General features: G+C 36.7%; 1 protein-coding gene across 1 annotated transcript in view; it reads right to left on the reverse strand.

The window, feature by feature from the left end:
* Positions 1-24,147, reverse strand: part of LOC128648430 (meckelin) — a gene marked incomplete in the record, with an annotated part of 154,538 nt that extends 130,391 nt beyond the window's left edge. Inside the window, 7 exon segments of the mRNA XM_053701093.1 lie at positions 280-342; positions 9,114-9,146; positions 9,252-9,312; positions 19,231-19,306; positions 21,118-21,199; positions 23,195-23,271; positions 23,885-24,147. Coding sequence (XP_053557068.1) covers positions 280-342; positions 9,114-9,146; positions 9,252-9,312; positions 19,231-19,306; positions 21,118-21,199; positions 23,195-23,271; positions 23,885-24,062 — 570 coding nt within the window.
* Between the last annotated feature and the right edge of the window lie 1,861 nt (positions 24,148-26,008).

Here is a 26,008-nt window from a genome sequence, read left to right on the forward strand (position 1 = left end):
AAGTGGTGGTAACCGCTTACTACCCGACACCGATACCATTAATACTGACCATTCACCTGAAATGTTTAGAATACAGTAGTAATTCATCCCTAAAGGGGGACACTCCATAGTAATGCTCATGGTTTTGGAACGGGATGTTCAAAAAGCTCATTCAGGTGTGGTGGTCAAGTGTCCACACAATTTTGGTAAATATAGTGTGTATATTAATTATATAAATATAAATCACTCTTGAGTTTTTGCATATCAATTATATAAGTATTCACTTTAGAACTAACTTACTTTGCAGGCCAGGACACTGGATTCTAAAAACAAAGACTCCCATAGCGAGACCTCTGTCAAACTCTGTGGAAAAACAAAACAAAACAGATTATTGGAAATCAACATGGAAATACAGTAAAAAAACAAAAACATATTTGATTCTTATTAATATATAGATCTACATCATGCAGTACATAGCCCATCGTACAGCATAATGTAGATCTACTTCTATATTGCTGGAAGCCCAAGTGACAACCAAGACTTGCTATTCTTGGGCTTCCAGCATCTGCCATCATATGGTAACGGAGCACGATCAATGCTCTGTTACCATATGAAGGCAGATTGCCAGATAAATACAGACAGTAACACAATCTTTGTCACTGTCTGTGGCAATCTCCATTGGTGCTGGTGGGAGTTGTCCTACACTACAGAAAAAATATTTGAAAGGGTAAGTGAGAGGGTGATGTACTACAGAAAAAGGTTGGGATGGGGGGGTGAAAGCACCGTAAAAAAACTATTGCAAGGTGGGGGGACCATTACACTACAAAAAAAAAAAAAAATTTGTTTAACAAAAACAAACTTATAAATTGGGTATTGGTAGACAGCTGCCAGTACCAAAGATGGCCACCACTAGTGGGAGGGTTAGAGTGTTGTTTGGGAGGGGTCATTATACTGCAAATAAAAATAAAAACACAACAACCCATAAACTGCATACTGGCAGACTGTCTGTCAGTACCTAAGATGGTGGGGATGAGTGTGTGGGGGCGAGAGAGCTGTTTGGGAGGGATCAGGGAGGTGGGAGGTGTCAGGTTGGAAGATAATACCTACATTACTATACCATTTCCCTTACCAGCTAACTAATTAACCCCCTCACTGCCGGGAATCCCAGAGAAGCTTTTACATCTATTTGTGTAATGATTGCACAAGCGGTATGTAAATAATTAAAGTCAGAGACCCAAAGTTTATAAAAAAGGTAACTTTTTTTTAATTTTTTTTTTTTTTTTTAAATGATCGCATTTAACGGCGATTTGGTGGCATAAAATATACCAAAATGGGCCTACATCAATAACTTGGGTTATCTGCTTAAAAAAAAAATAGTTTTGATAGGTAAATAAAAAAACAAAAAGCAAGGCTCTATTTCTGTTTAAATGGAGTAACAGCAAAAATGCTAAACATTCTTAAGTATTTTGGCCAAGTATTTCTCTGGAATTCCCGATAGCGAAGGGGTCAAAGAGCATCCCCTCACTTCTCCCAACATGACTATTGTACTTGGAGCATGGGATGACCCAAAGTGTTAATGTGGGTCAGACTCATTTGCCTGTAGAGGGGAGTAAGATGCCAGTTTGTTGAAATTATATCATGCACATCTTTCATTCTGAATTCACCAAGTTAGATCCTACATCTAAAACATTTATATGAGATACTGCCTATTAAAAGTAATATATAGGGGGCGTGTCCGGGCTATGGCCTAAGATGGCTGCTAAATTGGGAGCTCTGCTACTCAGAGTTACATTCCGCCTGTAATCTGTGGACCATATAGCCATCCAGCAATAATTTTTATGTTATATCATAGAGGACACTTAGCTGAATGGCTCTATATAAAAATTTTCTTTACTAAGCACACCAGGACTTCCCAACCGGACCGCTGAGTGTCTCTGGCGGCCTCCAAGGAGAGAGATCCCAGCTCCCCCCTCGGGATACCGGGTGAACAGAGTATACTGACATCCTCTGTCATGAAGGAGATGCTTACCCTAATACAGGCTCTATTAAAGGAGCGAGAAAGGCAGATATGCGAGAAGATTGATCGCATTGCAACCATTTCTGCAGTGCAGCATGGCAACAATTGGGAGACTGCTAATGCCGCAATGGGCAAATGGCGCTCGGATCTGGAGTGGTCCGAGATCAAGGAGGAGAGCACAGAGGCGCTGCAAAACCTGTCTCAAGAATTCCACCCTAACCCAGATCTCGAAGAGTGTGGAGCAGAATGCCCGCTAACGTATGTGGCAGAAACGGCTGATACAGAGTGCGCAGAAGGTCGTCGGGCTGGTGTCCCTTGTGGGGGCGAGGTGGTGAGAGCGGCCGGCTCCCTGACGCATGGCCCTGCCGGGGGACAAAAGCCGCAGACGAGTGGTCGCTGCACTATTGTCTATACAGCCTCCGCTATGGTCGTGTCCCTACAGGGATTTGTCGAATCCTCAGAAAGCTCCCGGTATCTGGACTCCCAGGGCCATATGGCTCTATATGTTCTGAAGGAGGTGAGAGCTGGGGTCGGTTAAACTGTGGACAGCGTGATCAGGGACAGATAAAAATCCCCAAGCATATCAGTCAATGTAAACTGTACCGGAATGATGCCTGTAATGGTTGAGTTTTACTTATATGAAGTCTGGTAGTGCCTTTGTGTTTGTGGAGTGGGATATGTCGGACATTTTATTTTATTGGCATGATGGGATTTTTTTATTTCTCTTCTTTCTCCTAGACTGAATAATATGATATGTGTTGACAGTCCTATTAACCAAGTTCTCCCTTTATATTCAGTTATAACATGTTATGATATTGTGCTGTCTGATTAACTGTATTACATTGATATAAAACATGAGGGTTATGTTATGCTATATTTATGTATGGGGTTGTAATAACTGCTGCATATATCACATTAAGGTGCAGGCCTGATGGAGGCCTGCATTGCCCAAAACCCCTCAGACTAGAAAGTTATTGGTTCTATGTGAATCTGAGGCCCTGGAAAGGCCTATAGTAATTTAATGGATGCACTGAGAAGTATATCACTACACCATACTAGGGTATCCCCCAGCATTTTCTATTATTTGTATCTATCGCCTAAGGTCCAAATGAGGCCATCATTGTTTAAGTGGGGTATAATATATCTTAATTTCTATGTATTTAGGGGAACTTCTTGCATGTCATTAGTTCTGCTTAAGGTAGAGATAACATTATTACAGCATTGGGTCAAAGTGTGGCCCTATTAACATTCTTTCCATTCTCTACCCATCACCTATATATTCTTCTTTTGTCTTTTGAATATGTCATGGACAAGTACAAGCCTGCATATGTTGCAAATTGTTCACTGAAGTTAGGCTTAGACTACGTTGGTTGTTTTGTTCTATGATATTTGTCCTTTTGAAAATGCACTTAAGATAAAATGAGGTAATATACATGGCTAGAAAATGTACCTTTGCGTAAAGGTATACTTAGATTTTATAGATATGAAGTCATGCTTGTTTAGTCCATCATGTAAGTTCTGATGTCTGTCAAATGGGCATGTTGCCATGATGTTTTTTCTGTGTAATATATACCTCCCAACATTTGTGGCTGGGTATATGGGACTCAGGAGACTGAGGGGGGGGGGGGGGGGTCCGTAGCTGTTTTATGTGCCCATGGGCTGGGTTATAGGAAATCCAGCAAACCGGGACATATGGCTGTTTCAGAGGGACAATGAGTGCACAGAATTAGGATACTAGGGAAGTCTGGTAATAGGTTCTGCTGCATTTGGTAGATTTATTCGAATATACAACAGCAGGAGCCAGCACTGTTAATACTTATCTATCTGGCATTAATATGGGTTACATTTTTAATACTCATATGAGAGAGAGACACGTATTGCCCAAAGAGCAGTACAACACAGGTTGCATATGTTTATGTGATGCATAATGATAGGGCAGGAAACCTTTACTAGGCACCTTAGACAGAGTGGACAGGATATACAAATACGTATATACACTATATACATATGCTGTACATACAACTTACTCCAAAACCACTTCAACATATCATACCCTATAAATGTTTTACTACAGGTACAAACCAGAATTCCAAAATCCAAATTTTTTAAATTAATATTTTAAAATAATTTTTTTTATCAAAAATGACTATTTTCCCTACCTGTAAGGCCCAATCTTCTCTGCCTGTGTCTTTGGCTTGGTTTTTGTGTTTTAAAGTCTATATTTATTTAAAACCACAACTATTACCTTTCTGATTACAGTACTGTACTATCTTACTGATGATGCTATGCATACAAATGTATAAAGAATAACACAACACTACCCGTAGATTACATGAATAAGCGGTATTATGACGTAAATATTGTCTAAATGACATAAGATTTTGTTGTTTACACTTGGTCCTATTTCGTCTCTTAACACAAGAAATATTTTCTGGTCTCAAGCAGTTGGATAAATGTTTTTTTTACCTCTATTTGGCTTTAAAGCGACAGTTCACTGAAAATTAAACTTTCTTGATTCAGATAGTGAATATCATTTAAGCAACTTTCCGATTTAATTCAATTATATAAATGTGCTTCACTCTCAAGAGCAGAAATGCACTACTGGGTGATTTGTGGCTGTACATATATGCCTCTTGTCATTGGCTCATCAGATGTATCCAGCTAGCTCCCAGTAGTGTATTGCTGGTCCTTCAACTAAGGATACAAAGAGAATTAAGCAAATTTGATAACAGAATAGTTTTTGTAGAATTGTATCTGTATGATCTGAATCATTAAAGAAAAATTTGTGTTTAAGAACCTAACTATAACAAGTGTATAAAATGTTAATAACTATAGCTAACAGATATTAAGACAATTTCCATCTATATCAATTATTTAATATACCAATTTTAAAATGTAAATATTAAACGTAATAGTACTGATCATTGTTTAAAATTAAAATATACATATACAATTTAAATATAAAAATGTGGCTAACCAAATATAAAGTTGGCTAAAAAAGAAAAAGAAAAAAAAAATATAGCCAATCCATCTTTTTTTTGTAAAGCTTGGCTGTTTTTAAAAATGGTGTAATGTAAACATTTGCAGTGTTGGGTAATTATTATATAATTTATATAAATTAGTGGACACTGCAAAGCTTTTTTCAAAGTTGTCAGGTCACTGCTTTTCTGGAAAAATAATAATAATAACAATAATGCACTGATTACTTTAGCTATAAAATAGACCTAATGTTTTTATAAACTGTAAACAGAACTCACTCTCAAATTTCTCTTTTACTATGTATTTAACTCTTGTATCGCTGATAGTGTCTTCATGTAGAGTTAATTCACTAACAATACATTTTACTTTTACAGCTGTAGCATAACTGCATTTAAGTGGATAGTAAACAGTATAAGATTGTAATATAAAATATTTATTAATTATGTAGTAAAAAAACAAACAAACAAACAACTTTGCAATATACTTTCATTATTTATTTTATTCCCTTTCCTGTAATTTAAAGGGACAGTATACAATAAAATTGTTCTTCCCTTAATGTCTTTCCAATTACTTTTTTTACCAGCTGCAGAGTATAAAATGTATAAGATTTGCTTTTTTAAGGCTTATTTGTGTTTATGAATTAGCTGATTTTGTGTATTGAAGCCACAACCTAATAAAATGGGTTGAGCTTGTAGGTGTAATCAGATCTCATTACTTTATCACATTGTGTACATATACATGCTTCTTTATTGTATATCTGCCCATAAACCAATCACCAATACTTGGAGAGAACAATGGAAAATTAACATTTCATTACCTTATCTCTTCTATAACCCACTGGGAGTGTAATTTATTCTACTGGCTGTGTTAACACAGCTTGGCCCTGGCCTTGAGGCCACAAACTTTTAGGATGGGTGGGGATACCACAGGCTAAATAAACTATTTCAAATGCCATCATAAAAGGTAATGAAAATACTTGTTAACAATTTAATACACTCCAGCAGTAAAGTGGATCACTGGGAACAAATTAAAGGGGAGAAAATTTTTGAGTAAACTGTCCCTTTAACTCTAAAAATTGTTGGTTTTCTAAACTCCACTAAGTTTCTATATAGTAATGGGCGGTGCCATTGAGGACAATTAGGGGCTGATTTAAAGGGACTGTTTACCCAAAAAAGTTCTCTACTTTAATTTGCTCCCAATGATCCATTTTACTGGAGTGTATTAAATTGTTTACAAATAGCTCTTTAGCCTTTATATTGGCATTTGAAATAGCTGATTTAGCCTGTAGTATACCTACCTATACATAAAGTTTCTATACCTAGGTATAGGCTATTGAGAAACTATGTAAACACAGCCAGCAGAAGAAATTACACTCACAGTGGGAGGTGGAAGAGATAAAGCTCTAAAATGTTCATTTTCAAGTGTTCTAAGTCAGTGTGTTTCAACCAGTGTGCCGTGGCACACTAGTGTGCCGTAAGAGATCCTCAGGTGTGCCGTGGCAGACTGACAACAGTGTGACATATTTTTTAAATATTGCTTGTTTTTTACTCTGGGCCGTTTTTTTTATTTTGAGTGAGATGATGACTGAGGGTAACTGTGCAGTGGCAGCTCGCCTCCCTGACCCGTGTTCACACTTGGAAGGAACCCCCACACCACATGTGCCTAGAGCCGGCTCTACACGCAGCACCACGCGACACTTCAATCCCCCATGCATGCTGGCGCAGTTTTGCTCCTCCTTTTCCAGAACAGTATACCATGCTCCACATATAATCTTGTGCTCCACTTTTCCCAGTTTGCGGGGGAGGGGGGACAACTTTTCCCAGTGCGGGGATGTCCCTCTTTCAAATTTTGAAATATTGGGAGGTATGTGACAGGCTCATCAGGCAGACAGGCAGGCATCATTTACAACCATGACATATTGACATTCATTCACAGACAATCATTATGATTGTTTGTGAATGAATGTCAATAATTGTCACGTATAGTTTGTAGGAGGCATGGCATGACAGCACAGTATGTATGTATGTATGTATGTATGTATATATATATATATATATATATATATATATATATATATATATATATATATATATATATATATATATATATATATATATATATACACACTGTATTAGGCTACAATGTGTGATTTTGTAAAATTTTGGGATGGTGGTGTGCCGCAGGATTTTTAAATGTAAAAAGTATGCCACAGCAAAAAAAAGGTTGAAAATCACTGTTCTAAGTATTGTACAGAGACAGAGATAAGAAAGGGAAACATCTGAGTGATAAGATAACAAGATTTGATCTATCGGCAAGCCAAGCCTATTTTGATGGGCTGTGGTTTCAAAGAGCAAATCCAGCTTTTTCTTTTGCAAAAAATAAGCATAAATGAGCAACACATTTTATATGCTGCAGCTGGTATAAGATGTCATGGGCAACACATTCAGGGAAAAAACTATTTTACAGTGAACTGTCCCTCTAAAACAGACAATAAAATAGAGTTTGTGCAAACAAGTCTGAGTAGAAACATTATTAGATAATCCTATATTCCACACAGTAATGTTTGGACAGTCAATTTTATTGCCAGAAGATATTATAATGGTAACAAATACATCTACATATTATTCTCAAATATTCTCAGCTAAATCTTTATTAAAAAGGGACAGTCTACTTTCCCCTCTTAGTTTCTACTAATCTCCCTTTTTTTTTTTTTCCCTCTTTTCCATCTTCCTTAAGGTAGCTCTGCTGGATCAAAATGTATTGTAACTGTCTGTAATACCAACAAAATTTACTGAAAAACTACATGTATTGTGATGTCTCGCTCTTGACGTTGGTCGTTCGAGTGAGATTAAAAACATTTAGAAGTGTATAACGTTCTTTGCGTTTGTTATTGTATTGCTGTCTTGATGTACTTGTTAAGGAGTATTATGTGAATACTTCCAGCAAGATCTTGTACAATAATTTCACTTCAATAAAGCTTTTTGAAAGAAAAAAAAAAAAAAAAAAAGGGACAGTCTAGTCAAAATTAAACTTTCATGATTCAGATAGAGCATGCAATTTTAAGCAATATTCTAATTTAGTCATATTATCAATTGTCTAAATTCTCTTTGTATCTTTAAATGAAAAAGCAATAATGTAAGCTTAGGAGCCAGCCCATTTTTGGTTTGTCACCTGGGTAGTGCATGCTGATTGGTGGATACATTTAGACACCAATCAGCAAGCGCTATCCAGATGCTGAAACAAAATTCATCAGGCTCTTAAGATTACATTCTTGCTTTTTCAAATAAAGATAACAAGTGAATGAAGAAAAATTGATAATAGGACTAAATTAGAAAGTTGCTTAAAATTGCCTGCTCTATCTGAATCACGACAGTTTACTTTTGACTAGACTATTCCTTTAATAAATACGGTCTTAACCTAACCGAAGCTACTCTGTTTAATAGATAATGAATACATTAGGAGCTTTGTGGCTATTTAAAAAGGTGTACTTGCAACGGCTCTAAAAGATTAAGAGTCCAATTAATGTGTAACTTTGGTCATTTAATAAGTAACCCCATTATGTTCACTATATAACATTAGAAAACTAAGTGGGGGAGGGGGGTTACTGGCTGTATGCTTAGATCATGCCAATAAAACAGTATAGCATTAGCAATATTAAAAAAGATGTGAATACCAATTCAAAGAGACCTAAAAAAAAGGTGGGACATTTTATTATTGCACTATTGATCGCACATAACTAAGTCTGCTCCAAAGCAGAAAAGCACTACTGGGACCAAGCTGTACATATATTCTGAGATAATGACAAGCGGCATATGTGTGCAGCCACCAATCAGCTAGCTCCCAGTAGTGCATTGCAGCTCCTCAGTCTACCTAGATATGCGTCTTAAAATAGCTTACTTGATCTAAACCATGAAAGTTTAACTTTGATTTTCATGACCTTTAATAGAATAAAATAATAATCGCAATACATTACACAAACACAGAGAAGAGTTTACTAACAGAATGTGTGAATAGCATGAAATACCAGCAGTGATTCAGATAAGGACACAGGAACATACAAGACAGTTGGCAGCTATGCAATAGCACAATAAGAAATAGAAATGTGATTTCATCCATATAACTTGTGGCCCTACATTACCTGCTTTACATCAGGGAAACATAAACCTCCAGTCTGCAGAAATAATACATAAAAAGAGATTGATAAATACAAGATGCCAGGTGCATTTATTTGCAAGAAGCTAAATATTTATACTTTATGTGCAGCAATAGTTCTTACCAATAAATTTGGTAAACAGCTGCAGTTGCTGGATACCATTGTTTGTTGGCACTGTACACACCTAGAAAATACAAATACAATATATGTTTAGATATAATTCCTGGTCTTAAAGGGACAGTCTACAATAGCATTTTTATTGTTTTAAAAGATAGATAATCCCTTTATTACCCATTCCCCAGTTTTGCACAACCAACACAGTTATATTAATATACTTTTTACCTCTGTGATTACCTTGTATCTAAGCATCTTCTGACAGCCCCCTGATCACATGACTTTGTATTTATTATCTATTGACTTGCATTTAGTACTGTGTTGTGCTAACTCTTAAATAACTCCTCGGGCGTGAACACAATGTTATCTATATGGCTCACGTGAACTAGCAGTCTCCTGTTGTGAAAAGCAAATAAAAAAGCATGTGATAAGAGGCTGTTTGTAGTGGCTTAGAAACAGGCAGACATTTGGAGGTTTAAATGTTATAAAGTATATTAATATAACAATGTTGGTTGTGCAAAACTGGGGAATGGTTAGTAATGGTGTTAACTATCTTTTTAAACAATAACAATTTTAGTGTAGACTGTCCCTTTAAATTAGCCAGCTCCGACTTAGTCTTCAATGGACACAGACAGTCCTTGATGTCATTAGCTGTCTGACAGTGTTTAAAGGGAAGTGCTAATACAACACTTACATTCTCTAATTAATTGAACCAAGTACTTTTTGCATTTCCTAGATAACTATACAGTTCATCCCCATGAAGAGCTTAAACACATAGGTAAAGCATTGTTGCAACTGAGCAGCACTTGGATGGTGAGCCAATCAGGAGCTGCAGTCACACAACCCCAGCAATCTTGAGCTGTGTCCAGCTCAGGAACTGCAAGTGGTTTACCTTTGCAAGGGTTAAACACACAGGGTCAGATTACGAGTGGTATTACAAGTTAAAAGTAAACGCAATCGCTTGAGTGCAATTGCGATTTACTTTAGAATGACTACCGCGACTTCAGAGCTCTGGTTAACTGTTTCGCAAAACATAAAAGTTGCACAAAACACAACAAAAATAAATACATTACAAAGTGCAGTTACACTCATAATCACACCATCTAATAAAAATTATTAATATAACTATTGCACACAAAAGTTATAAAGGCTCAAAGATATGAGATCTCAAGTGTTAGAAAAAAAGGCAAAAGTCTTTAAATGGACATGAAACACAATATTTTTCTTTCATGATTTAGGTAGAACATACAATTTTAAACAACGTTCCAATTTACTTCTATTATCAAATTTGCTTCATTCCCTTGGTATCATTTGTTGAAGAAGCAGTAATGCACTACTGGTTTCTAACTGAACACACGGATGAGCCAAGGACAATCGGTATATATACGCAGCCACCAATCAGCAGCTAGAACCTAGGTTCTTTGCTGCTCCTGAGCTTTCCTAGATAAACCTTTCAGCAAAGGATAACAAGAGAAGGAAGCAAATTAAATAATAGAAGTAAATTGGAAATTTTAAAATTGTATGTTCTACCTAAATCATGAAAGAAAAATATTGTGTTTCATGTCCATTTAACAGAGACACAGATATAAATGTCTAAAGATGTATATGTATGTATTTATATATGTGTACTTATTTAAATGTGTATATACATATATATTTACAGACATATACACATATAAACATAAATACATATGTTCACATATATAGACATATGTATAAGTGCATTGGAGCCTTTTGCAGTTAAGTAGATGAAAACATGAAAAAGCATATTTATATTTAATAAAGTGTCATATTGTGTATTTATTGTAAGTGTTTCACATTCTAATGTTCTGCACATAGCATAATCTATGTATTTCTAAATAGATCTGCATTTATCTATACCTAATCATGTATGTGTGGAGAGAGTGTGAGAGAGTAAAGGCTGTGACACACTGCAAGCGGAGCGGTGCGCAAATGCGGCCGTGCGCGCTCAGTGTGTCCTGCCTTTTCATCTCGGAGCACTCTGCTGCGTCAGGTCGCGTAGCTGAGCTCTCAGAGATGAAATATTTGAACTTCAGAAGCAGTGCGAAGCAGCTGCTTCGCCTCACGCGGCATTGCTTGCGGTGTGTCACAGCCTTGAGAGAGTGAGAGATTTTACCAAAAAAACATCAGATATACTGTATATAGAAATAATTATTTATAAATAAATAGAACATATTCTGTTATGCGCAGAACATTGGAATGTGAAATATTTACAGTCAATATACACTAACACTTTATTAAATATTGCATAAATATGCTTTTTCATGTTTACATCTACTTAACTGCAAAATGGCTCGGGTTAGCGCGCGTGTGGGATTAGTTTCCCCCACACGCACTTTTTTTGCTCCATTTCCTTCTATGGGGAATACATGAACACGCACGAAATATTCTAATATTCTTTTTGCACTCGTTGGGTTAGTGTGTGAGCGAAAACATTTTACTTTCAACTCCGAATACAAGCACAACATGAAGAGTGCAAAAAGTTTACTTCTAGCACAATTAACGCTTGTGCGGGAGTGTTAAACAGTGTTCCACTTGTAATCTGGCCCACAGTTATTTAAAGTCAGTAATGCAAAAACGACATGCCCTAATGAATTAGATTATATATTTTTTGCATTAAATAATCAATTTAATCTCTTTAATTTAAAAGGGAAATCTAGTAAAAATTAAACTTGCATGATTAAGATAGAGAATGCAATTTTAAACAACTTTCCAATTTACATTTATCATCAAATTCACTTTGTTCTCTTGATATTCTTTGTTGACAGCTAAACCTAGGGAGGCTCATATGCTAATTTCTAAACCCTTAAAGGCTGTCTCCTATTTCAGTGCATTTTTCACAGCTAGACAGCGCTAGTTCATGTGTGCCATATAGATAACATTGTGCTCACTCATATGGAGTTATTTATGAGTCAGCACTGATTGGCTAAAAAGCAAGTCTGTCAAAAGAACTGAAATAAGGGGCAATCTGCCGAGGCTTAGATACAAGGTAATCACAGAGGTAAAAAGTATATTAATATAACAATGTTGGTTATGCAAAACTGGGGAATGGGTAATAAAGGGATTATCTATCTTTTTAAACAATACAAATTCCGGAGTAGACTGTCCCTATAAACCAGTGTATCATGTGGTTCTGGCCTCTTTATTGTAATATACAAGTTATTTATAGTTTGTTATTTACTTTGGGGAGAAGAAGTTAGAGCAGTCGCGATATCGTAAATCCTACAGTTAGCGCGCCTCTGCCTTTCACTCGCACTCTAACTTTTTACTTAGACCTTGTAAGAATTTAGCGCGCCACTGGCCTTATGTTTTAACCCGTTTGCAGTCAAATGCAAGTAGCAGTGCAATAATAAAAACATAATTTATGTAAGAACTTACCTGATAAATTCATTTCTTTCATATTAGCAAGAGTCCATGAGCTAGTGACGTATGGGATATACATTCCTACCAGGAGGGGCAAAGTTTCCCAAACCTCAAAATGCCTACAAATACACCCCTCACCACACCCACAAATCAGTTTAACAAATAGCCAAGAAGTGGGGTGATAAGAAAAAAGTGCGAAAGCATATAAAATAAGGAATTGGAATAATTGTGCTTTATACAAAAAAATCATAACCACCACAAAAAAGGGTGGGCCTCATGGACTCTTGCTAATATGAAAGAAATGAATTTATCAGGTAAGTTCTTACATAAATTATGTTTTCTTTCATGTAATTAGCAAGAGTCCATGAGCTAGTGACGTATGGGATAATGACTACCCAAGATGTGGATCTTTCCACGCAAGAGTCACTAGAGAGGGAGGGATAAAATAAAGACAGCCAATTCCTGCTGAAAATAATCCACACCCAAAATAAAGTTTAATGAAAAACATAAACAGAAGATTCAAACTGAAACCGCTGCCTGAAGTACTTTTCTACCAAAAACTGCTTCAGAAGAAGAAAATACATAAAAATGGTAGAATTTAGTAAAAGTATGCAAAGAGGACCAAGTTGCTGCTTTGCAAATCTGATCAACCGAAGCTTCATTCCTAAACGCCCAGGAAGTAGAAACTGACCTAGTAGAATGAGCTGTAATCCTTTGAGGCGGAGTTTTACCCGACTCGACATAGGCATGATGAATTAAAGATTTCAACCAAGATGCCAAAGAAATGGCAGAAGCTTTCTGGCCTTTTCTAGAACCGGAAAAGATAACAAATAGACTAGAAGTCTTTCGGAAAGACTTAGTAGCTTCAACATAATATTTCAAAGCTCTAACAACATCCAAAGAATGCAACGATTTCTCCTTAGAATTCTTAGGATTAGGACATAATGAGGGAACCACAATTTCTCTACTAATGTTGTTGGAATTCACAACTTTAGGTAAAAATTTAAAAGAAGTTCGCAACACCGCCTTATCCTGATGAAAAATCAGAAAAGGAGACTCACAAGAAAGAGCAGATAATTCAGAGACTCTTCTGGCAGAAGAGATCGCCAAAAGGAACAAAACTTTCCAAGAAAGTAATTTAATGTCCAATGAATGCATGGGTTCAAAAGGAGGAGCTTGAAGAGCCCCCAGAACCAAATTCAAACTCCAAGGAGGAGAAATTGACTTAAAGGGACAGTATACACTCATTTTCATATAACTGCATGTAATAGACACTACTATAAAGAATAATATGCACAGATACTGATATAAAAATCCAGTATAAAACTGTTTAAAAACTTACTTAGAAGCTGTCACTTTGGCTCTGTTGAAAAGGTAGCTGGAAAGCCCACTGCAAGTGGCAAATAAGACACTCCCCCCCCTCCCCCTTCTTTTGCATATGAAAAGAGCCTTTACACAAACAGGAGCAAGCTGGAGTAGGTAGTCGAGCGTATTCACATAAAACTTTGCGGCTTGGTTAGGAGTCTGAAAATCAGAGCAATGTTATTTAAAAATAAGCAAAACTATATATTAATTAAAAAAAAAAACTTTATGGGCTATATAAATAGATTATCTACAAAACATTTATGCAAAGAAAAAATGAGTGTATAATGTCCCTTTAATGACAGGTTTTATACGAACCAAAGCTTGTACAAAACAATGAATATGAGGAAGATTCGCAATCTTTCTGTGAAAAAGAACAGAAAGAGCAGAGATTTGTCCTTTCAAAGAACTTGCGGACAAACCTTTATCTAAACCATCCTGAAGAAACTGTAAAATTCTCGGAATTCTAAAAGAATGCCAAGAAAAATGATGAGAAAGACACCAAGAAATATAAGTCTTCCAGACTCTATAATATATCTCTCTAGATACAGATTTACGAGCCTGTAACATAGTATTAATCACAGAGTCAGAGAAACCTCTTTGATCAAGAATCAAGCGTTCAATCTCCATACCTTTAAATTTAAGGATTTGAGATCCTGATGGAAAAAAGGACCTTGCGACAGAAGGTCTGGTCTTAACGGAAGAGTCCACGGATGGCAAGAGGCCATCCGGACAAGATCCGCATTCCAAAACCTGTGAGGCCATGCCGGAGCTACCAGCAGAACAAACGAGCATTCCTTCAGAATCTTGGAGATTACTCTTGGAAGAAGAACTAGAGGCGGAAAGATATAGGCAGGATGATACTTCCAAGGAAGTGATAATGCATCCACTGCCTCCGCCTGAGGATCCCGGGATCTGGACAGATACCTGGGAAGTTTCTTGTTTAGATGAGACGCCATCAGATCTATTTCTGGAAGTTCCCACATTTGAACAATCTGAAGAAATACCTCTGGGTGAAGAGACCATTCGCCCGGATGCAATGTTTGGCGACTGAGATAATCCGCTTCCCAATTGTCTATACCTGAGATATGAACCGCAGAGATTAGACAGGAGCTGGATTCCGCCCAAACCAGAATTTGAGATACTTCTTTCATAGCCAGAGGACTGTGAGTCCCTCCTTGATGATTGATGTATGCCACAGTTATGACATTGTCTGTCTGAAAACAAATGAACGATTCTCTCTTCAGAAGAGGCCAAGACTGAAGAGCTCTGAAAATTGCACGGAGTTCCAAAATATTGATCGGTAATCTCACCTCCTGAGATTCCCAAACTCCTTGTGCCGTCAGAGATCCCCACACAGCTCCCCAACCTGTAAGACTTGCATCTGTTGAAATTACAGTCCAGGTCGGAAGAACAAAAGAAGCCCCCTGAATTAAACGATGGTGATCTGTCCACCACGTTAGAGAGTGTCGTACAATCGGTTTTAAAGATATTAATTGAGATTTCTTTGTGTAATCCCTGCACCATTGATTAAGCATACAGAGCTGAAGAGGTTGCATGTGAAAACGAGCAAAGGGGATCGCGTCCGATGCAGCAGTCATAAGACCTAGAATTTCCATGCATAAGGCTACCGAAGGGAATGATTGTGACTGAAGGTTTCGACAAGCTGAAATCAATTTTAGACATCTCTTGTCTGTCAAAGACAGAGTCATGGACACTGAATCTATCTGGAAACCCAGAAAGGTTACCCTTGTCTGAGGAATCAATGAACTTTTTAGTGAATTGATCCTCCAACCAAGATTTTGAAGAAACAACACAAGTCGATTCGTATGAGATTCTGCTAAATGTGAAGACTGAGCAAGTAGCAAGATATCGTCCAAATAAGGAAATACCACAATACCCTGTTCTCTGATTACAGACAGAAGGGCACCGAGAACCTTTGAAAAAATTCTTGGAGCTGTAGCTAGGCCAAACGGCAGAGCCACAAACTGGTAATGCTTGTCCAGGAAAGAGAATCTCAGGAACTGATAATGATCTGGATGAATCGGAATATGCAGATATGCATCCTGTAAATCTATTGTGGACATATAATGCCCTTGCTGAACAAAAGGCAAGATAGTCCTTACAGTTACCATTTTGAACGTTGGTATCCTTACATAACGATTCAATATTTTTAGATCCAGAACTGGTCTGAAGGAATTCTCCTTCTTTGGTACAATGAAGAGATTTGAATAAAACCCCATCCCCTGTTCCAGAACTGGAACTGGCATAATTACTCCAGCCAACTCTAGATCTGAAACACATTTCAGAAATGCTTGAGCTTTCACTGGATTTACTGGGACACGGGAAAGAAAAAATCTCTTTGCAGGAGGTCTTATCTTGAAACCAATTCTGTACCCTTCTGAAACAATGTTCTGAATCCAAAGATTGTGAACAGAATTGATCCAAATTTCTTTGAAAAAACGTAACCTGCCCCCTACCAGCTGAGCTGGAATGAGGGCCGCACCTTCATGTGGACTTAGAAGCTGGCTTTGCTTTTCTAGAAGGCTTGGATTTATTCCAGACTGGAGATGGTTTCCAAACTGAAACTGCTCCTGAGGATGAAGGATCATCTGATCCAACTGAGAACCAAATAATTTGTTACCCTGGAAAGAAATGGAAAGTAGAATTGATTTAGAAGACATATCAGCATTCCAAGTTTTAAGCCATAAAGCTCTTCTAGCTAAAATAGCTAGAGACATAAACCTGACATCAACTCTGATAATATCAAAAATGGCATCACAGATAACATTATTAGCATGTTGAAGAAGAATAATAATATTATGAGAATCATGATCTGTTACTTGTTGCGCTAAAGTTTCCAACCAAAAAGTTGAAGCTGCAGCAACATCAGTCAATGATATAGCAGGTCTAAGAAGATTACCTGAACACAGATAAGCTTTTCTTAGAAAGGATTCAATTTTCCTATCTAAAGGATCCTTAAACGAAGTACCATCTGACGTAGGAATAGTAGTACGTTTAGCAAGGGTAGAAATAGCCCCATCAACTTTAGGGATTTTGTCCCAAAATTCTAATCTGTCAGACGGCACAGGATATAATTGCTTAAAACGTTTAGAAGGAGTAAATGAATTACCCAAATTATTCCATTCTCTGGAAATTACTTCAGAAATAGCACCAGGAACAGGAAAAACTTCTGGAATAACCACAGGAGATTTAAAGACCTTATCTAAACGTTTAGATTTAGTATCAAGAGGACCAGAATCCTCAATTTCTACAGCAATTAGGACTTCTTTAAGTAAAGAACGAATAAATTCCATTTTAAATAAATATGAAGATTTATCAGCATCAACCTCTGAGACAGAATCCTCTGAACCAGAAGAGTCATTAGAATCAGAATGATGATGTTCATTTAAAAATTCATCTGTATAAAGAGAAGTTTTAAAAGATTTTTTTTATGTTTACTAGAAGGAGGAATAACAGACATAGCCTTCTTGATGGATTCAGAAACAAAATCTCTTATGTTATCAGGAACACTCTGAACATTAGATGTTGATGGAACTGCAACAGGTAATGGTACATTACTAAAGGAAATATTATCTGCATTAACAAGTTTGTCATGACAATTAATACAAACAACAGCTGGAGGAACAGCTACCAAAAGTTTACAGCAGATACACTTAGCTTTGGTAGTTCCAGCACCAGACAGCGATTTTCCTGAAGTATCTTCTGACTCAGATGCAACGTGAGACATCTTGCAATATGTAAGAGAAAAAACAACATATAAATCAAAATTGATCAAATTCCTTAAATGACAGTTTCCGGAATGGGAAAAAATGCCAAGGAACAAGCTTCTAGCAACCAGAAGCAAAGAAAAATGAGACTTAAATAATGTGGAGACAAAAGCGACGCCCATATTTTTTTAGCGCCAAATAAGACGCCCACATTATTTGGCGCCTAAATGCTTTTGGCGCCAAAAATGACGCCACGTCCGGAACGCCGACATTTTTGGCGCAAAAGAACATCAAAAAATGACGCAACTTCCGGCGACATGTATGACGCCGGAAACAGAAAAGATTTTTTGCGCCAAAAAAGTCCGCGCCAAAAATGACGCAATAAAATGAAGCATTTTCAGCCCCCGCGAGCCTAACAGCCCACAGGGAAAAAAAGTCAAATTTTTAAGGTAAGAAAAATGATTGATTCAAATGCATTATCCCAAATATGAAACTGACTGTCTGAAAATAAGGAATGTTGAACATCCTGAGTCAAGGCAAAAAAATGTTTGAATACATATATTTAGAACTTTATTAAAAAAGTGCCCAACCATAGCTTAGAGTGTCACAGAAAATAAGACTTACTTACCCCAGGACACTCATCTACATGTTTGTAGAAAGCCAAACCAGTACTGAAACGAAAATCAGCAGAGGTAATGGTATATATATATATATATAAGAGTATATCGTCGATCTGAAAAGGGAGGTAAGAGATGAATCTCTACGACCGATAACAGAGAACCTATGAAATAGACCCCGTAGAAGGAGATCATTGAATTCAAATAGGCAATACTCTCCTCACATCCCTCTGACATTCACTGCACGCTGAGAGGAAAACCGGGCTCCAACCTGCTGCGGAGCGCATATCAACGTAGAATCTAGCACAAACTTACTTCACCACCTCCATAGGAGGCAAAGTTTGTAAAACTGATTTGTGGGTGTGGTGAGGGGTGTATTTGTAGGCATTTTGAGGTTTGGGAAACTTTGCCCCTCCTGGTAGGAATGTATATCCCATACGTCACTAGCTCATGGACTCTTGCTAATTACATGAAAGATATGCACATTTTACATTTATATGCCCCTTTAAACAATAATGATACACTTATATATATATATATATATAAGTATGAGCACAAGTAAAGTGTAGTTTAATAACATGTTCCTATGGAAGACAGTAAGGGAAGTCTGGCTCTGTGTGCAGAAAACAACAAATGTGAGAACAAAAACATTTAATCCTTGTTCTTACATTTTTACAAGAAATGTGTTACAGTCAAATAGATATTTAATAACAAAATGTCTCATTTTATAGAAGGGTGTCCAAATCCAGTCCTTGATGACTCACACAGATTAGGATTTTAGGATTATTTGAGATTAGATCAAATAAAGTGGCTGATTGCTTCCCCTCCTATCATATACTAAAATGCAATAACAGATAGGCTGTGCATTACATGAGTTACAGTTTGATAACTTACTGGTCTCCAGCAGAATTTGCCACTGTGTCTCCATTACATGTGGTACACGTATATGTTTTGGCAACAAGGTTTTCCTCTGAAAAACATTACAACATTAAAAAAAATTACAAAGCAATTAAAAAAAAAATAGCATTTTATTTCTGTTATTAAGTAACTGTTTCTCATGGTATATTTTGTAGAAACGCAGCTCCCTTCCACGAAAGTATAGTGACGTAGGCTCATATACTGTGGGCTAAATTACAAGTGGAACGCTAAACATTGCTAGGAGAGCATGCTTCTATCGGCTCCTATGGGAGTCTTGTTCTGATGCCGTTAGAGACGGCATCAGAACCTCGCACAGCAAAGGGGGTAAAGTAGCGCAGCAATAGGCATAATTTTTAAATATATATGTATAGGATTATATACATATATATTTATGTGTTAGTATGATTATATACATATATATTTATGTGTTAGTATGATTATATACATATATATTTATGTGTTAGTATGATTATATACATATATATTTATGTGTTAGTATGATTATATGCATATATATTTATGTGTTAGTATGATTATATGCATATATATTTATGTGTTAGTATGATTATATGCATATATATTTATGTGTTAGTATGATTATATACATATATATTTATGTGTTAGTATGATTATATACATATATATTTATGTGTTAGTATGATTATATACATATATATTTATGTGTTAGTATGATTATATACATATATATTTATGTGTTAGTATGATTATATACATATATATTTATGTGTTAGTATGATTATATCATATATGCATATATATTTATGTGTTAGTATGATTATATACATATATATTTATGTGTTAGTATGATTATATACATATATATTTATGTGTTAGTATGATTATATACATATATATTTATGTGTTAGTATGATTATATACATATATATTTATGTGTTAGTATGATTATATCATATATGCATATATATTTATGTGTTAGTATGATTATATACATATATATTTATGTGTTAGTATGATTATATACATATATATTTATGTGTTAATATGATTATATGTGTATGTGTGTATATACACATATTAAAACATAAATATATATGTATTTAAGCATATAAATATATTTACATTGCAGTCTATGAGAACATACAGTTCCCATAGACCGCAATGTAAAGGCACTTTTCACCCCACTCCCACCAACTTAAAGCCCCAAAACTGCCTAGTGCAGTTTTTTTTAATTAAAAAAAAGCTAGATTTTTTTCAATAAAAAACTATAATGTCCTCTATTTTGCCTGTTTGCAGGAGCGTGGTAATTTAAAGCTCCACTTGTAATCTAGCCCTATATGTATAACATCAACTTTAATAGTAAATTATGTAAAAAAAAAATCATTAGAATACACTTTTTTAAAGGATTGTGATCAACCTCATTGTAACAAACACTGCTGCAATAGAGTGTGCTAGACACATGCTGGTATGTTCAGATGAGTGGGTAGGTGTTTCCTGATCTGTCAGGTTATACAGACTTTAAATCACAAAGATCATTAAACGGACAGTAAAGTCAAAATTAAACTTTCTGACAGAGCATGCAATTAAACAACTTTCCAATTTACATCCATTAGCACAGTTGCATTCTTGGTATCCTTTGTTGAATAATAAATCTAGGTGGGCCCACAAGAGTGTGCATGTGTCTTTATTATTCAACAAAGAATATGTACTAAAGGAAATAAATTGGAAAGTTGTTACAAATTCTACGGTTTATTTAAGATCTGCTTTAAAATCACAATCATTTTGCTACTAAGTGTGTTTTTAAATGCTCATATACAAGAGCACCACTGTGATAATATGTTTTCAGGCATGATACAGCTCAGCCTCCTGAAATATGAATCTTACCTCTCACTTGGTTGGCTCCACAGGAACAGCCAGAGCCTGCACATGTCAGGCACATTTTCTTGTCCAGCGACACTGTGCTGTTCTAAAACATAACAATAAGTTACTTTACCATAAACATCATGTGGTTACAAACTGTATTATCAGGGTGTAAATAAGAAGCTAACTGATTAGACAAAAACAGAAGTGTTAAATGGACACACTGGGTACTAATGGATATATTATATTCTAGTTGAAAAGCTGGTGAGTTTCTATATGAATTAGTATTTCTTTAAAAGGTCATAATAGTCCAAAAATGACACACTCTAATCCGTTAGCTGCACATCTGAGTTGTGCAACTAGTGTTTATTGGATGAGTGTTTTTTTTTTGTTTAGGACCAGCAGTGCACCGCAGGTCCCAAGTGGCACTTCAATTGTGTGTTTAACCCCTTTGCGGGGGGAAGGGGGTTAAACACACAGTAGAGTAGGGTCGATAGTTGTAAAATTAAATGCTCTAACGGACTAGAGCATGCAACTTTTCATCTTTAATGACCCTTTAATTCTGTATAATTTCCTCACTCACAGCCTTAAAATACCTTTTCATATGTTTGCATCATCCCAAGGACACCAGTAAAGCAACACAATGATATAAAAATTCCTTAAGAATCTTTGACCTAAGTGGTTTAGAATTACTGGTATTGATCATTTGTTTGTGGTCACTAATTTTATTATTAATTATAATGTTCTTATTTATCTAAATTTAATGTAGTATTCTGTGTTTTGTATTCATATTTCTGTAATGGTCCCACCCCAACTTTCCATCACCGAGAAACAAACACAAAACAAATAATAGGCTTAGAAGAATTCATTAACTACCCTTGTGTCATGTTGTGTAAAAAAAATCATTAATTAATTAATAAATAAATTAATAAATTTTTTACAATTATTAATAAAGTGTTCATATGTATCTTGATTTGTAAGGGCTCCATTCCAGCTTCCTATAACATACATTCATTTTTAAAGGAAATTGGAAGTCAGCAGTATGAAATGTAAAGATAAACACAGTAGATTGCATAATACAAAGACAATACAATAACACTTTCAATTTTGAAATGAGCAGTAGATTTTTTTTTCTGACAAATTCACCTTTCATTTCCTTGTTCCTTGTATCACCTGACAGCCATCAGCCAATCACAGACACGTATATATACACAACTCTTGCATATTCTTAGTAGGAGCTGGTGCCTCAAAGTGTCACCTTGATGATTGAAGTAAAATTAAAAAAGTTTCTGTGCCATGTGCATGTGTCTGAGTGCTGATTGGTGCTCTGTGCATGGCACATGGAGAAAACTTACCAATCAGTTGCAATATAAGCTCAGAGGTTGACACTGTGGGCCCATTATAATTTGACAGGCAGACAAGTTTCCCAGCTAGGGACATGCCTGTCCGTGTTTGTCGCAAGAAGGCAGTAGAAGTCTATTATGTGAGGGATTTAGTGCACCAGTGCAATCCACCATGTAGTTGTTAGGGAACACCAGACTATCGCTCAAGAAATAAAAAATAACTTTGAATTTGGTATTATGAGCGCAACAAAAGAAACCTTATTGATTGAGCTTGAGCAATGGTAACACACAATATAGTTTATATATTTGTGTTCCACTTGTAATCTAGCCCTAAATGTATAATATTGTAGAAAATATTTTTGTAAACACTGCTGCTAACTAGTGCTCATCATAGGACATGCATGCTCTTGAACCTATTAAGGTATGCTGTCATAGAACAGAGCTACGTTTTAACAAAGGATACCAAGAGAAAGTGGTAAATTTATTGACATACCTTATTGTTATGCTCTAAAAATTATATCTAAATAATGAGTTACATTTTGACTTACACTTCCCTTCTTTTTATTTGGGAATAAAAATAGTGAATATTCCCCTTAGTGATGATCATGTGCACAAATGATATAAAGCATCAAAGTCAACAGTGCCCACAGATAGGAATAATATAAATATGGTCCTGAGAACCATGGTGTGTGTGTATATATATAGGAGATATATTCATAATAGCTGTAGATTGTTCGTATGGTGTATTAAATACTCACATTACACTTGTTGCAGGTCACCAATGGTGAGCCCAGGTCCACCTCTGCATAGCCATCTTTACATGTGCAGCTCAGACCTGGGAACATAACACAAGCTTTACTAAACAGAAGACATTTAATGCACAATTAACCCAAAACCTTCAAGTAACTCTCAACATCATTTTCTTATAATAGTGCAACAATGCTTATGCCCAAACAAAATGGCATATAAGACTAAACAAGGTTATTCCTATACTTGCTTAGTGATTTGATTGGTCATTGGGTTCTCCAATGTTACAAGCAGTGCCTTCATCTCTCTTTTGCATATAATATGTTTAATTAATGTTTGCACACAATGCATCACTAGTCACTGAGTTCTCTTGTTGATAAGGACAGCTCTTGATGAAGCACCCCACAACGGTTTAAAAAAGTATTACTTTTTCACCTAAGTAAAGATCAGCTTTAAAGAAATAAAATTGGTCTCTTACACAGGTACTGATAGTGTTGTGTGACACCTGACTATATGCAACACAAAGCAGAAATTCAAGACAAGTACTTCCAACTTCCAACACTAACATTGTTTTTGTTTGGCTTTTGTGCTCATTTCTTTTGTGTCCTTCCTCTAGTTTTCAAAGCCTGGTAATACAGTTCCGTAATATTTATACTCTAGAAATAGGATTAGGATAGACAGACTGATAATTGGACACTCACCATCAGATCCCTTTACTCGTGGCTCTCCACAGGGCTGACAAGAGAAGGACACGATATTATAGAATTGAGTCGCCGAGCAGCTCGCTGGCTCTACAAAGCGGATTGATGTTGATTGTGACCAGGAGCAAGCGGGTAACAAGAGCAGGAAACATAGCCCTGCAAGTTCCATAAGCATCATGGTGTTCGGGGCAGCCTAAAATGTGCCTGTTTACTACCCAGCAAGCCCAACAGCCAGAGTCTCAAGCATCGGTGTCTATGGTAACCCATGAGGCCTCCCTTACTACACAAACACCAATTTACTGGTTAACGTCATCTGAGGAAGTCACGCCCAACACAGGCGACTGCAGGACGATAACGCTACAGGGGGAAGTATGGTAGTGTGCAGGAAGTAACAATAGTCTGTGTAAAAATACAAAACCCAACAAAGTAACAATAACCTTCTAGCACAAAGCTTTCTGGCAACGCATGTGGATTTTCCCTGTCTTCATTTTCAATTAAAAGCTATACTGTATCGGTTAGTATATGCGTTAAATCTATTTCATACAACTATTCTAATAGATCTAAGGGGTACTTTAATACGTGACGTTGCATTGTAAAAATGTTTTTATTAAAAATCTGGTGCATTAGCAGAAGGGGTCTTCGTCATATGCTAGAGTTAGACGACACTTTACCTAGGCTCTTTTTTTTTTTTTTTTTGGAACGCCAAAATGAGCCAGTGTCACTACTGTGTCTCTGAATAGTGCTGGATGTTATTATACTGATGCAGATACCACTTATCCTATAACCAGCCCTCCACTGGCTATACCCATGAGCCAGTGTCACTACTGTGTCATTATATAGTACTGGGTGTTATTATACTGATGCAGATACCACTGACCCTATAACCAGCCCTCCTCTGGCTATACCCATGAGCCAGTGTCACTACTGTGTCATTATATATAGTGCTGGGTGTTATTATACTGATGCAGATACCACTGATTCTATAACCAGCCCTCCTCTGGCTATACCCATGTGCCAGTGTCACTACTGTGTCATTATATAGCGCTGGGTGTTATTATACTGATGCAGATACCAGCAGATACCACTGACCCTATAACCAGCCCTTGTCTAGCTATACGCATGTGTCATTGTCCCTACTGTGTCATTATATAGCGCTGGGTGTTATTATACTGATGCAGATACCACTGATTCTATAACCAGCCCTCCTCTGGCTATACCCATGTGCCAGTGTCACTACTGTGTCATTATATAGCGCTGGGTGTTATTATACTGATGCAGATACCACTGACCCTATAACCAGCCCTCCTCTGGCTATACCCATGTGCCAGTGTCACTACTGTGTCATTATATATAGTGCTGGGTGTTATTATACTGATACAGATACCACTGATCCTATAACCATTCCTCCTCTGGCTATACCCATGTGCCAGTGTCACTACTGTGTCATTATATAGCGCTGTGTGTTATTATACTGATGCAGATACCACTGATCTTATAACCATCCCTCCTCTGGCTATACCCATGAGCCAGTGTTCACTACTGTGTCTTTGTATAGTGCTTGGTGTTATTATACTGATGCAGATACCACTGACCCTATAACCAGCCCTTGTCTAGCTATACGCATGTGCCAGTGTCACTACTGTGTCATTATATAGCGCTGGGTGTTATTATACTGATGCAGATACCACTGACCTTATAACCAGCCCTTTTCTGGCTATACCCATGTGCCAGTGTCACTATTGTGTCATTATAAAGCGCTTGGTGTTATTATAGTGATGCAGATACCACTGACCCAATAACCAGCCCTTGTCTGGCTATACGCATGTGCCAGTGTCACTACTGTGTCATTCTATAGCGCTGGGTGTTATTATACTGATGCAGATACCACTGACCCTATAACCAGGCCTTGTCTGGCTATACGCATGTGCCAGTGTCACTATTGTGTCATTATAAAGTGCTGGGTGTTATTATACTGATGCAGATACCACTGACCCAATAACCAGCCCTTGTCTAGCTATACGCATGTGCCAGTGTCACTACTGTGTCTTTGTATAGAGCTGGGTGTTATTATACTGATGCAGATACCACTAATACTATCGCCAGCCCTCCTCTGGCTATACGCAT

This window comes from Bombina bombina, chromosome 1, assembly GCF_027579735.1.
Source record: "Bombina bombina isolate aBomBom1 chromosome 1, aBomBom1.pri, whole genome shotgun sequence".
NCBI classification, from domain to species: domain Eukaryota; kingdom Metazoa; phylum Chordata; class Amphibia; order Anura; family Bombinatoridae; genus Bombina; species Bombina bombina.